The 14,940-nt window shown below is 49.4% G+C and overlaps 1 protein-coding gene across 16 annotated transcripts in view; it reads right to left on the bottom strand.

The window, feature by feature from the left end:
- Positions 1 to 14,940, bottom strand: part of EIF4G3 (eukaryotic translation initiation factor 4 gamma 3) — an 87,772-nt gene that overhangs the window by 31,055 nt on the left and 41,777 nt on the right. For 8 of the 16 annotated variants that reach the window (XM_032448682.1, XM_032448687.1, XM_032448685.1 and 5 more), the window contains 9 exons: positions 11,935 to 11,955; positions 10,967 to 11,146; positions 10,232 to 10,346; positions 8,415 to 8,515; positions 7,501 to 7,623; positions 6,391 to 6,499; positions 3,321 to 4,142; positions 2,088 to 2,176; positions 744 to 993 (listed from right to left, as the gene is read on the bottom strand). In XM_032448682.1, coding sequence (XP_032304573.1) covers positions 744 to 993; positions 2,088 to 2,176; positions 3,321 to 4,142; positions 6,391 to 6,499; positions 7,501 to 7,623; positions 8,415 to 8,515; positions 10,232 to 10,346; positions 10,967 to 11,146; positions 11,935 to 11,955 — 1,810 coding nt within the window. The remainder of the gene's footprint in view (positions 1 to 743; positions 994 to 2,087; positions 2,177 to 3,320; positions 4,143 to 6,390; positions 6,500 to 7,500; positions 7,624 to 8,414; positions 8,516 to 10,231; positions 10,347 to 10,966; positions 11,147 to 11,934; positions 11,956 to 14,940) is intronic. The other 8 variants (XM_032448684.1, XM_032448686.1, XM_032448689.1 and 5 more) reach the window with 2 other exon arrangements.

Below are 14,940 nucleotides of genomic sequence, written 5' to 3'. Positions count from 1 at the left end.
TTTCGGTCCCTGATCACTGGTTTTGGGTTCTCTGCACCCTGTTCCCTGCAGGAGCCTCTTCTCAAGCAGACTGCCTCTCAAGTTCCTTCCTTAATTGGTTTCACACTTAATTTCCAAGCTTCTAAGCAAATGACTTAATTTATTTTGAGGAAGCTCCACTTGAAAGAGAATTAGCTTAAAAATTGGTAGCAACTGCAAAGTGAGATGGTCTCAAGGTCCCTCTTAATAAAGTGAACTTCCAGAGCGTCAGGCCCACGAGAGGTCTCAATGAATAACAGCCCCAGGCAGACTGTACCCAGTACTGACCAGCACCAAGAGCACAGCGTCACACTCGCAGAAAGGCTCTGGGTTAGCTCAGAAGTGATCCACCCCCACCACGGGCTGGCTGCCCCACCAGCTCAGGCAGCCCAGGGCCCATCCTCAGCCTTGGCCACCTCTGGGAATGAATGGGGCACTCACCACTGTCCTCTAAGCCCAGGCTGTGTATTTTAATCTGACAAATCGCATGCCCACAGCTCAGCAGCAGAGCCTGGGCTGACGATCAAGCGTTGCTTCTTTCCCTTTCCTTACAATTTCAGAGATCTGTTTGGCCAGGTAACTGAATCTACACAATACACACACTCTCATGTAGCACCCAGGCAAAACTTTCACAGTGCTTACTTAGAAACAGTGTCTGCTTATGTGCAGCTTCTATGAGCCCGCTGGTTTGTGAATCCCAATGCAGCAGCCCAGAGCGTGCTTACCTGGCTTGTATTGCAGCGCAGGCCCTTCGGCAGAGCCCTCCGTGCAGCCTGAGGTCACATCAGTCCCCTCTCCCTCCGACATGCTCTCAGCACCATTACGGACAGGTTCTGCCTCCTGCTCTCCGTTCTCTTCCACAGGTTTCACTTTTTTAAGTTCGGAGGGGTCTCTCTCCAGATGAAACCCATGGCTCATGTTATCCTGCTCAGATTCAAATACTTTGTCACTCGAAAGTTCCTCTTCTACTTCAGGCTAAAGCAGACACAAACACAGAGGTGATGTCAGAACCCCTGCAGATGGCTCCCCATTCACCCACGCAGCCTAACAGCCACGTGTGTGCTTCTTCTATTAACCCGTAATCCTAACCCCAACCCTTCCCACATGTGCTGCGCAGATCCCTACCAACACACGACCTGACCACACCATTTACTGACACTCTTGCTCTTAGTTTTAGAGCTCTCTGAGAATACAGCCTTCCTCTGAATTCACACAGGGACACTGCAGCCATTAAACTAAAAGACCCTGGGGTGCTCCAGGAAAGGCTCTTGATACTCTCTCCTCCCAACCTACAAGCACTGAACCCTTTCACACTTTTAGCAGATCTACAAGTTAAACTGGTATGATGTTCTGCTTTAGCACTGGTGTAAATACCAAAGGGTGCAAATATGGGACTCCTCCAGCACTGAGGGGGGAACATGCAGAGAGAACGGGCAGAGGCAGCTCAGCCAGTGCCACTCCACATACCCACAGTGCATGTTCTGAACTGGTTACAGTTCCCTCGCCCTGTCTGATAAGTTCTATTACCAGTTTTACGTAGGACAAATAAGAAAGAGCTTCTCCCTGCGCCATCCCTACCAGAATGGCAGCACAGGTGACGCTCTCAGTTTGTCTACGTGCAGGCGTGATGGTTTTGCACAGATGTCAGCTTTTTTCCTCCCCAGCTCCTCCATCAGATAGTCATTCTGTGGCCATGACATCACAATGACATCACTGTGCGGCAAAAGAATGTCCCAAATGCCACCAGAGTGCCCCTGGGACCCCCAAATGGTGAACATTTAAAGGGTTCAAACCCATTTCCCCTTGGGACAGCGTTAAAGACTCCACATTCTGGAATGCTAAGAGTGTTCAATAAGGCAAGAATGAAGAAAACTTGGAGCTTCAAGGCCTGGGAACAGCCAAAGGGCATCGCTCTAAGAGATGCTGGGGAATATCACAGTTTTGGGAAACGTTCTCCAAAAAATGTGCGTTGGATCCTTGCGGGATGGAGGAAGCAGCGTGTCTTAAACAGCCTTTGAAGACAGCAGCTTTATCACTGAATACTGAATAGGAGCGCTGCGCTGCCTCACCTCCGCCTCCACCTCTGTCAGCTCCTCAGTGCCCTGGGTCCACTCTTTTGGTTTCTTCCATGTCTTTGGTGCAGTTACAGCAGTTGAAGCTGAAAGACAAGTACGCATCCATTAGAAAATGAGCAACGTGCTTCCCTCCTGCACGGCGGCGTTAACCACGCAGGGTGGCAGAGCAGCCGCAGCCTCACATAGGCTTTGTTTCAATGCAGTGCTAACAAAATCACCCAAGCAACATTAAAACAAGAGAACTGTTCCACAGCTGCTTGCTGGAGCTCCAAATGGCCCTTCTGACAGCGAGGAGTTTACTACCAGTGCTGCAAGGATGGAGCAGTGCAAAAGAGAACCTCAGAAACCAGAGAGTTTCGGGAGGTGATGTCCTGGGGAGGCATTTCTCAGCAGGTGCATCGTAACAGGTAACCACCACCCGACACACAACCCTCATCTGGCCAACCACGGCAGCTCCCCCAGCAGAAACCTCCTGCTCCAGCAGCCCAGTCCTTGTGAGATGGGTTTATCTTTTGATTTTGAAGCAGGTTAACAGCTCCACTGCTCATTCATTTCTCTGGACAACTGATTCAAAGAAAATACCATCTAATATTTCTAGGATCTGCAGTGATTTACACTAATCATCTTTTTCCTAGGAAGGGTAAAAGAAACCACACAGCATATTAAGATACAAAACTATTAATCCAACATGCTCATAATTTGTTGCCAGTGTTACCAGCTTAAATTCTGACACAAGCACTCATGCATATTTAACAGTGTAAACAGAACTGATTTTGTGATTGAAGTTTACAGCAGATGGATTTGCTGCTCAAGCCTTTGGTTTCCAGCAAATACTGTGGAAAAGCACCTTCCTTTCTTTACCACTTCCACCTGACCAACAACATCCTGCTGACAGCAGAGGCACAATACAAACCCGACCTGGGAGCGTTTCACTCTCCCTGAAGCACCAGCCTGTTCCATCGATGCTTTACACGACTTGAGAAATTCTCCTTTCTCAGTTGTGAAAGCCCATGTATTGGCTAACAGACGCGAACCCCAGTATGCACATGCGAAGCTGGCTACCCCTTTTATGAACAATTACCCAGGGTTCTGTCGCTGCAAACAAAGCTTAGTGTTCTGTGATCAAAGCAATGGCCATGAGGCAGAATCAGACTTCCCGGGGACAGATACAAAATGGGAACACCTGACAGAAGAGCCCCAAAGAGCCCCACGTTGCCAAGCACTCACTTGGGACAGGACTCTTGTTAGAGCTCAAGCTTGCAGCCTCCATGCTCTCCTCTGGTTGCCCGTCTGCCTCCGTCTCTTCCTTCTTTTCAGTATCTGTCAGCTCTTCGCTAGGAGCAGTCCTTGCACCCTCCTCTCCCTCCACATCTCTCTGAGCAGGAGGGGCACTGGGAGGCAGAGGCAGCGGTGGGGAAGGGGCTGCACTGGTCAGAGTAGCAGGAGGAGGAGGAGGAAGAGGAGGGCTGGCAGCTGGGGCAGGAGGAGGGGATGGGGCTGCACAGGGGGTGCTGGGGAGCGGTGCTGTGCCCAGGTCCCCAGGAGCTGCCCCTGGTTCCTGCGGGTTGGCAGCGAGCGGCACAACATCCCCTGCAGCCACGTCAGCTCCACTCTCTGCAGCAGCGACGCTCTCATTCACTCCATTCAATTCGTTAATCGCGCTCATGCTAACAGTCACCAGCACATCACCAGGTGCTGCAGCGCTGCCTGGTTCCTGGCACGTCTCTCCACGGGGCTCCTCTGCAGGCACAGGGTCTGACATGTCCAAGCAGGGCACGGTGCTGGGGAGAGGCATCGCCTCCTCCTTGGGGGAAGTGACTTCACATCTCTCCTCGGGGTTGGCAGCAGGTGAGGGTTTAGCAGGAGTGGTGGTGGCAGCAGCTGTGAGTGGGGCAGGGGGTGGTGATTGGGCTGCAGTGGGGGCCGGCGGGCTGTGGGGTGGGGTGGGCTCAGCCACAGGCATGACCAGCTCCTGCTTCTCTGCTGCAGGCTCTGCCCGGAGCACCGGAGAAGACGGCTTTAATACTGGGTCTGGTTTTGGCTTCTCTTCTGGGAAAGGAAAACAAAAAGCAATGTTACAAACAGAACGCCATTTCCCACTGTAGCTGCCCTCCCGGGCCCAGCTCCCCTGCTCCAGGAACTCCAAAGAAGTCAAAAATACACCTGAGTTGGGTTTTGTCTCAGAGAAATATGGGGCTGTAGCACCAAGAGCTGCCCAGCTGAGGTCGGAAAGGGTCTTAAAAGCCCATCCAGCCCCACCCCTACCACGGGCTGGCAGCCCCCACCAGCTCAGGCTGCCCAGAGCCCATCCAGAGCCTGAGGCACCTCCAGGAATGAGGCAGCCAAGCTCTGGACAGCAGTGCCAGAGGATGCTGCCCCACAGCTGGTGACGGGCTGTGCCTTACGGCTGCCATGCATCACTTCATTACCACTGTGTGAGACACATTCAGCCTCTTCTGGACTTGTCAGTTCTAAGCTCCAGCACCCCCCAGCACAACAGACTGAAGGACATAATCCCATTTTTGTTCTAAGTTTCAGTCGAGAGGAGATATCTTTTCCAAAAAAAGCGAAGGCAGGTGAAGCACAGCTGCCATCAAACAGCACCACTACCCCACGTGTTTGCGGTCCAAAGGCTCAGGAAGGTTGGATTTGGATTCTGAAGGCTCTGTGAAATGACCCAGAATTGGTTTAGAGAAGAAAATGCATCACCTCCAATTCTGGAATGTGGCTGCAGAGAACTTGTTGAGCATTCCTGACATTTACAGCTCGCTATAAACACTGCCTGGGGATTCTCTCCCCAGAGATAAATGTGATTGCTCTGAAAAAAAAAAAAACAAAAACACCCAAAAACCAACATTTGAAGAGCCCAGAAAAAAACATTCTGCAAGGTAAAAACACAGCAAAAGTCATAGAGCTGTATCTGAAAAGTGGCAGCCCAAACACACAGCCTTCAACCTGCACCTCTGTGTGTGCAGAATTCAGTGACAGAATCAGGGGGGAATTTCAGAGCCAGGAGAAAACCTGGCTGATGAGAAGCACATCTTTCCTTGGAGACCAAACCTCCAATAAGGCCTGGTGAGGATTCCCATCCACCAGCGACCACAGAAACAGTCATACAGACCAATACACAGCTGGGAAGGCTGAACAACAGCATGGGAGCCACTCACTGCACTGATTCATCCCGCTTACCTTACCTCAGCGTGCCAAGGGGAGGCAGCGGGGTGCTGGGTGAAGCAGTGAGCGGTGGGTGAGATCCTGCTGGACACAGGAATCCATTCCAGCCCCACACTGTTATCCAAAAATAATTGCTGGGCTTGCTGCCATTTTTCCACCCTTTGTCCCAGCGCAGATATTTGTGTGGCAGAGCTGCTGCTGCAGCTCACCAGAGCACACTGCAGTGCCAGCAATACACACACACCAAGGGCACTGACAGCACTGCACACTGCTTGCCCACACGGTGATGCCAGGGTGTGCTCTGCTTGCCTGCATCCCTGCACGACCTGCACAGCCTTACAGCCTATGACAGCTGTAAAAGCTGTGAGCGCAGAGCATGGACAGCTCATCTTGCAGAGAAAGCCCAAGGATTCTAAAGGCTGCCAACAGCAGTGCCAGCCTTGCACCACGCTCATCACTCAGTGAGGCTTTCAATGGCCCTAATGTGTCACCAAGGGACCTGGTGCACAGCACCTGCCCTCCTCTGACATCTCTTCACAGAGACAGCTGAAGAGCCCCCTTCAAACATGCATTCTGGGGGGTAAGAATATAAGAAGAAGGAAAGAAACACAATCAGTTCAGGAATTTTTTTCCATCTGTGCCCTGGTTTCTTTTTGATGAGCCATTTCTGAGACTCCTGGCCCAATCAGAGTTTTTCTAATGACTCCCTCCTGTGCCCACAGGCCAGAGCTCTCCAGGCATCCCTGGGATGCTCTGCTATGGATGATGAATGGCAGCAGAGATGCCAATCCTCTCTGTTAAGAGCCCTTTCCTGATGTACACTTGTTTTTGAAGGGCAGCACGTGGATGAGAGGAGCTTCACACTTCTCACTGCTCTGGAATAATGTTAAGGACATATAAGCTTTAACACCATTTTTTGTTAAGCAGTTTCACATCAGCAAATTTCAATTAATGCCCTTAGCAACACATTGTTCCATGTTCCACTGGAGGAAGAGACGGCCCCTCCCCTTCTATTGCTGCTGAATGCCACCCTGCTTCTCTCTCTGCCAAAAATATTCCAACTGCAACAAGAAAGGAGAAAAATAACTAAAAATAACGGCAAAGGAAATATCCGATGACCAACCTTGCTTTGGGGCGATGGCCGCAGGGCTGGGGGTGCCGGCGGTGAGGTGGGTGCTCTCCACTGGCCCATAGAGAGCAGAGCTGGGCTCAGGGACCTGGCTGGGCAGCTGCTGTGGGAGGAAGGACAAAACAGGGCAGCAGTGAACATGAGAAGAGAAAAACTGGCAATGCAAATGCAAGAAGGGAAGGGGGGGGAGATGAGAAGAGCAGCTGATAAGAAATCCCAGCTTATGAACTTCCTCTTGAGAAGCATTTATTTTGTCCTGTTTGACTTAACTGTAGAACCTTAAAATAGATTTCTGAATGCAGAAGCAACCTGCTGAGTGCCCGCATTAGCTGCACCACCCATAAGCACTGAAACGGCTGTTTGCAGCTCGTCCACACTTCCACTTTCAGGCTCCGGGTCCATGTCAAGGTGGATGAGTGCTCGTGGCAGCGCTGCCCATCTGCACCGCTCTCCTGGTCTGGAAAGGACCCAACAGCCCCAGGTTTCCAATCAGCTTCATTGCTGGCCATGGCAAACAGACCTCTCAGGTGATGCAGAGTCTCCAAAGGGTTCAGAGCAGAATTTTTCCAAGGACTTATGAACTATGGAAAATGACAATTTGGGATATTTGTGCTTTATCTTAGTCAGAAAAATGCCTGTTGGTTTGGTTTGGTCGGTTTGTTTCTTTCTTTTTAGAGGCTGAATACACCAAGACCAGATTTGGAAATTCCATAATAAATGGCCCAAGTTATTGTCGGTGTAGCACCCTAAAGCAAGACTAAAGCAGGAAGGCTTTAGTATGGACACTAATATGATCTAAGATGTACCGCCAACCACAGGCATGACCCATGGGGGGCACGAGTCAGTAGTGGAAACACCATGTTCTCCCCAAAGCCTTCACCAGCTCCAAACTCTGCTGCTGACACACACAAGGGGAGGGACTGCCAGCAGCACTGCAGCTCTGCATGTCACAGGCTGAGGGCTGCTAAACATGTCCAAACTTGAGGAAAAAAATGCTTAAGTACATGGACAGCTTAGGGAAAGACCATCCAGGTGCTGCTGGTCTATATGGAAGATAAAGAAGCAGCTCTAACAAAGGGCAAAGCCATACCGTGATGCTATTACCTGAGGTGGGGTCGGAGTGGAGGTGGGTCTGACGATGGGTGGCGTTGGGTTCCTGCTGCCCCCACCAGACATTATTTCTTCTGTTATATCTTTGCCCCCCTGGTTTGGATCCCGGATCCGGATCTACAGTTAGGAACAAAGAAAGAGTTAGAGCGAGTCTTCCCTTGCACACTGTCCCTGGGGCCCAGGGCAGGACATGCTGCCATCACACTCAGCACGAGATGCTCTGGACTGAGCTGATGCTCTGCGGGACCACTGCAACCTGAAATGCATGGTATGTCATCCATCTTAAAACCGGATTCAATCAAAATGGTCATCAAATATACGCACCTCTTCAAATTCCCTTAGATCTAAAGCAAGTGTGGCACAACTTTAAGAAGAAATACATGCCTTACTGTGCATCTATGGTGAAAGCTGGACAGCAGTTTAGCTACAGAAATCCAATAGGAGATGCAGTGGCTTTGGCAGCCCAGCTGCTGGGACAGGGGAAAGCCTTTGTGTTTTCCTCTTCCACATTGAGATGGAGCATGCAATCCAAAACCAAACACCTGAGAACACACTGACTGAGCACTCAACCAATGCCTGAAGCCCTGTCACTGTGGGTGGGAATTCGTCTGGTCATGTGGAATGAAGTATCAGCGCACATATTCTTCAGTGTGCAACCTGTAGGATCCCATGAGCTGCAGAAGTGTGCTGCTTCCCATCCGGCTGTGACGTTACAGAACACAGCACAGAAAGGCAAACTGAAATGAAGTCAGTGCTGCGCGGTGCTAACATAGTGTGGGTGTGAGAGGGAAGAGTTGGCCTCTCTTTAGATAAAGCTCAGGTTTCAGCTCAAGCCCTCATCCACTTCCTTCAGCCTTAGCAGCAGGACAGTGCCCACAGACAACGTGCTGTCACAGAGGTACCCATACCGTTTTTTTCTCTCTTTTTGCTGGTGGAAGCTGCTGCTGCTGTGTAGGCACTATGATGGGCGCTGACTGATACACCGGCTGACTCGGATAGAAAGGTGTTCCTGGGGAAGGACAGCACAGAAATGAGTGAGAGATTCAGCTCATCTGTTAACGAAACAAAAGCAAGTGCAAGAGCCCACCTTTTCTTCCCACCCTTCTTTTGACAAACACAACTTCCAGCTGCAAACCAGTCTGTTTTACTCTTCCCCACTTCCACTAAATGGGAGCTGCTGCACTAGCGAGACAGATGAGGCCACTTCTTCATGTGAGGGCTTAGCATGTGCCTCAGTGGCTGCTGAAATCCGTCGAGCAGGAAAAGCAATGTGCCCCCCTTGGGCTCCTCTGCTTGGTGAGGCAAAGAAGCATGGCCGCAGACAGCGCTCCAAAATTACACTGCATTGCTGACTGCAAGCCTGACATCCAACACAACTGCATTTTCTCTATGCAGTGAGACTGGCTCACAGAGAATGGATTCTCTCCAGAAGTGCCCAACAAACAGGAGTGTCATAGCAGAGCTGCCTCCTGCCCATATACCAGACAGCAGGCAAATGTGCAATGCAGGGCTGTTATCTGTTTTTCCACGGATGCTAGATGGGCACTTGATTTCACACCCCCCGCAAAGTAACTTGATTTATTCTTCATCTGAACTAACCTTTAAATGGGAATGAATATCTGCACTGTACTTCTGACATCTTTGTGACCGCCGTAACCAAACCAGGAGGTTACTGCTATCTCAAGCAAGTGGAGAAACTCACGAAAGCCAGTGAACCCAACCCTGCACAATCTGATCTGCGGCTTCAAAGGATGCATTCCTCAAGCTGTCAGCTGGAAAGCAACAGTTGAGAGCAGGCCCCATTGCTGCAGCTCCAAGGGAAGAGCTTGTTGGACCATCCTGGCATTTCCCAGGGTTCTCAAAAGTGGGCAAGGCAAGGTAAATAAATCAAAGGTAATAACAGTGATACACATTACTGCAAGACACTGATTTATGCTGTCATTCCAACAGAGCTGGTTTGTCTGCGCTCTCAGATCCTGCAGAAAGTCTGGGAGGGGACTGTGCTGCAAGTGTGGTATGTATCACATATGGCAGCATGCTAGAAATGACAAAGGGCTGAACTACCTCTACACAGAAGACCACTGCCAAAGGAAGAGGTGCCACGGGATAGACAGACACTCACCCATCCGCATGCGGGGAGCGAGAAGAGAGGCAGCTGTGAGCTGCTGGGGGATGGAGAAGGATGCCCCTCTGCTTTGTGGTGTGGCTCTGAGCCTCACTGCCTGAGCAATGGGTCACACACACTCAGCACCACGTGCAAACAGCCATGGCACAGGCCAACCATGCACCGCACAGCAGCAGACAGCAGGTAAGGCACAGGGCTTGCCCTTCTCCCTTTCTAAATGAGGAACACGGGAAGCAAAGATGTTAAACCCCCTCTTGCTGCGCACACATGGAGGGCATAACTCAGAGGAAACCAGGGCTGTGGGATGTATTGACAACACCTTAATCAATAATGATTATTTAGCAGGGATTAACAGCCAGCCACTATTCTTGTTCACGTGTGACTGTGGGCAGTTCTATGAGCTACAGCCTTTCCTTGAGAATTCATACAAACAAAACCCCGTTACTGTCATTTTTTCAGGAGTGAATAATAAGGGCTGTGACACAACCTAATCGAGCAGCTATTTGAAGTTCAAACAAACGCTAATCCAGTTTGGTATTCTACATCTGCAGCCTGACAAGTGCAGAAAACACACCCAGGAAATCTCCCAGCAGAACTCACCATAGGCGTTGGGGAATTCCCCAGGACCCGGTCCTGGATAGAAGGGGCCCGGCCCGGGCGGCTGCACTGGGTACTGCTGGGGGGGCCCGACGTAGGGCGGGCCACTGTGGCGATACTAGGAGGAAAAACAACCAGCTGATTACAAAGAGTGAGGGGATGGTGTGCTGCTGCATGAAGGAAATGTGGCAGAACCCTCAAAAATCAATAAAGATGAGGTTGTCAAACTTCTTTACAAAGACAAGTTGCTCTCCTGCTTTCACTAATACTGCGTTTTCATAAAGCCCGAGGTTTTAGAGCTGTTGTGTCAGTTTAAATATACCTACAGCATTTTCCAGGTGTTTGATTTCACACTGGTTCTGAAAGGACTTCAAAAACTAAAGGGATAATTTATTCCTAATGCCTCCATGCTCAGATGAGCAGATACTTCATGAAGGAGAAGGTTGGCATCTAAATCCACAACAAATGTTACAACTCTCTCTTCCTCCTGATCACAGAATCACAGAATGACCCGGGTTGGAAGGGACCTCAAGGATCACGAAGCTCCAACCCCCCTGCCTGGCAGGGCCACCAAACATACACATTTACTAGATCAGGTTGCCCAGGGCCCTGTCCAACCTGGCCTTGAACACCTCCAAGGACGGGGCATCCACAACCTCCCTGATGCTGCAGCAGGCATGGAGAAAATCCAGACAGTGCAAAGGTTGCTTCTAAAGTGCCTGGGAAAGGTATCTGTACCTGTGGTATACAGTACTGGGGTGCCTGAGGCATGGGATACGGCATCGGCAGGTGATTAACCATCATGATGTGTTGGTTGGTCTGATACACTGCGGTTGGTGTTTGTGCACCAGGACGGATGGAAGGGCTGCTGTTCTGGATGGTGGCTCGTGGAGGCTGGATCTGAGGCCTCTGAAAAAACTGGGGCAGGGAAGGGAGAGAGAGAGGAGAGAAGAGAGAACAAAGAGTCGGTCAGTCCTTCTGAGGAAGGATGGGCAGCACCATTACAAAGGCAGACAATATTGCCATTCAGTACTACTTCCAAAGGGTTGCCACGCATTCAGAAAACAGCAGGACAATTTCTGACTATTTGTAAACAACAAGTTCATGCTCACACCTTTGATTTTTGCCAGGTGTAATAATTTACATCCAGCTATTAGTTTGCATCCACTGAATTATACACCCCGACTTTCACAGCAACTATCAGAAACGTGACTTCTGTCAAATGTACTTGCATAAGGTGGGTGAATGCCAAAAGCCACCTGAATCAGGAAATCAAAGATCAAAAGCTGTTCCAATCTAACTCCAGAAGAGATGAAGCCCCGGCTTTACTGAGGCCAGAGATTCCCCATGCAAACAAAGCCATAGGACTTGTCTTGAGCTCTGTTTCCAGAAGGATGGCAACCTCTTCCAGGTAGCACCAAACTCCTCTATCATGTTTGCATGAAGTGATGCCCCAAACGAGAGTAACAGGTCCAGGAAACCAAGGAACCCACTGGAACGTGCTCAGGTCTCGACTTGGAAGCACTGAGAAAGGCATCGGCATCCCGGGATGGAGCATTAACAGCAGCCCTTGCTCCAGCTGTGAGCCTTGGCAACCCTCAGACCCAGTTGGTAAGGTATGCAGACAGTCAGGCATTCACTAACAGAATAATGATGCAAGTGATAAAGAGACACTTATGCCATGCAGAACCAGGAGTTAAAATTACCTGTATAGGTCTGAATCCTCCCTTCAATAACGAAGCAAGAAAGCAGCAGGAAACAGAAAGAAAGCCAATGGAACAGCTTACAGATCAATAGGAAGGAATAGGATTTAACATGCACCCTAACTGTACGCAGCTCCATTCATCTTTCTGCCCCACTGTGACTGAGCTCATACACAAAAAGCAAGAAGGACACTGAACTGGTGCAGGACTGTCCTACCAGAACCCCACATCGGGGGCAGAAACTCCTCTTGAAAAGTTTCATACGGAAGTACAAAAATTAATAGTAATAATAAAGAAAAGAAACCCTATAATTAACTGTAGGAATTGTGATGCCACACAAAGACTCCGTATTTACTCTGCTCTTAAGTTAAACACTTTTCCTTTCCGGTCTCTCTACAAAGTAGATAAAGCAGTAACACATGCTCAAATCATGGGTTTGGTCTCCACTTCTGCATCCAGACTGGAAGGATAAGAAATGCCGCGTATTTAATTGCTAAGCAAAAAAAATAACAATAATAAAATTAGGTAATTGTACATCACACTGAAGACAGCTGACTGATGAAGTGCATTAATGCAAATAGTCTGTGAGTAACTGCATCATGAATGGTGAGAACCAAAAAAAAATAGAGGGTAACTGCTAATTTTTGAAGGCAAATTTTTGATGGTGATTGCTAATTTTTGATGGATTGTTGCTAATAATTGATGGAAAGCATGAGCTGGGCTTGTCTCCCTCGGCATTCAGAGAGAACAGGGCAGGGCGGAAGAAAGCTGTGATGTCTCTACATGACATGACAATGAAATTCAAGCGGTCGTTCTGGTGCTCCTGAGCACTCTATGATACCTACAGTGCTCCCATACCAAAACACGGCTCCAGAAAAGCCACTCCCTGCTGCAGGAATCCAGACATGTCCAACCCTGTGAGCCTGGGTGAAGAACCATCACTGCGCTCCATGAGACCCAGACAGAAGGCAGCTACAAGGGAAGTGAGGGTGCAGGAAGAGAATGGGAAGAGCAACGCTGCACTGCTCCTCCATTGACACAGCTGTGTGGCTCTACAGATGCAGGGGAACCACTATCAGGTTATATGCTAAATTGGTAATGAGATTAACTGAATTCTACAATTCCTCAATCCCTGAAGACATCAAAAAGTGCAGAAAGAATTCTAAAGTATTTTCTTTTATTGCTGCTTCTCTTCACTACTCTCAGAGCTCCTTATAAACGTGCAGACCCATCAGGAGGGATGCCTTGGAAGGGCCAGTACCCAAACTTTGGGAATTAATGAAATCATGTCCTTTCTTCATCCACTGCCAACTGCTGAGCAATGACCATTGCTACGCTGTGAACAGGCTGCAGAACTCTGGGAGAGCCAGAGTGCAGTAGGGAATAAGGAGAGGGGAAGGGAGAGGAAGGAAAGGGAAGGGAAGGAGAGAGGAGAAGAGAAGGCAATAGCCACCATGGTTCTGCATCCATCTAGAGTGAAAGTGGTGGAGACAGATGCTCCCCAGCAACAGGGCAGAAGCTGGGAATCCTGCAGCGGTGCATGCAGGTGACATCCCACACTCCTGCACACATGTCAGGGGCCTGCTGGTAACACAGCACTGAAATGGCAGAGAAAAACCTGACAGTAATGGAAAGTGCTGGCTTATGGATAGCTTTTACTTTCTGCCTCTGGCAGAGCATGAAACACAAGGGGTAGAGGAGACATGCTGGAAAATCAGCTCCTTGTGGAACACAAGCCAGCTCTCCTTCCTGTCCTGGCAGATGGAATGAAAGCACGCTCCGTACACCAAGTAGGGTGGTGGTAGGCAGGACTGGCCTTCCATCGAGCACTCAGTAACACCAGAGGAGTGCAGAGATGCTCTATGGCAGAAAGAGAACCTCCAGCAAGGAAACCCGGGGTTAAGCAAGCAAACCAACAACCTCTCCACAACACTGCCCACACCATCACAGAGGGAGCTTGGATCCAGAGAGGAAGGAAAAAAAATAAGGTTCTCATTACTTCTAGGAAGAGGATACAGAAAGAAAAGAAGCAGATCCGTTATTCCAAACAAGACAACTGGAGGATGTGGAAGGGCCAGCCACAGGGGTCTCCAGCAAAGTCTGAATTACCTGAAGTTATTCCAGTTCCTGTAAGTCGAATTAAAATACACAAGAAAATCAGATTTCAGAGCACTGTTGGTTTATGGGTTTTACTGCCCAAACACTGCACTGTCAGACTTCTTGATCCTTTCTTCTCTCTTATGTCCCTTTGAAGCTAAACTAGCAATATTCAGAGTCATTCACAGGAATATTTTACTACACCATTTTGGTTTGCTAGAAGATTTGTCCTGAAAGGTCAAAGAGGTGCCCACACAGACACTATTTTCAGGTAACGCTAATGGCATCCTACAGGAGAATGCCAGGAGGTTAAAAACAGACATTCTGCCCCTCTTTCTTCCAGAAAGTGTAGCACTTGGCCCAGAGCACACAGTGCCCACACAGGGCCAGAATGAAGGTGCGCTGGTGCTTCTGACAGAACCCTTCCTGGACCACTGCTTCAAAAAGCCCTGCTGTATCTCAGCGATGGTCAAATTAATGCAAAACACTCTCCAGTCAACAAGCAAGCAGAGAAGAATTGAGCCGTGGTCCTCAAGTCCTTGTCTCATCCCTCATCTGCCCACCTCTGCTGGCTCAACAAGCTTTCATCAATTTAGCAGCTCTCCTTGTACCTGCCCAAGGAAATCTTTCTGGAAAACAAGAGAAGGATGATCACACACATACTGCCACTATTTCCTAACGCAGCAGTAATAACTCCCAGTTTCAACTGGAAATAACTGCTCTTGCTCATGTAACGATGGCATCACCCAGGCGGTCCCAGCTGATGGTTGGTATTTCCCTGGGCACAGCAGTGTGACGACTTGCTTTCTGCAATGCTGAATTATACCTTGCTTCCACGGCAGTGGCCCTTCTCACACAGGCTCCCTACGCTGCCTGTACTTCCCAGCCTTGTACTCATTAGGTTTGCTGCAG

This window comes from Coturnix japonica, chromosome 21 (genome assembly GCF_001577835.2).
Source record: "Coturnix japonica isolate 7356 chromosome 21, Coturnix japonica 2.1, whole genome shotgun sequence".
Taxonomy (NCBI): Eukaryota; Metazoa; Chordata; class Aves; order Galliformes; family Phasianidae; genus Coturnix; species Coturnix japonica.
Note: the sequence above shows the minus strand (reverse complement) of the source record. Positions and strands in the feature narration are given on the sequence as shown.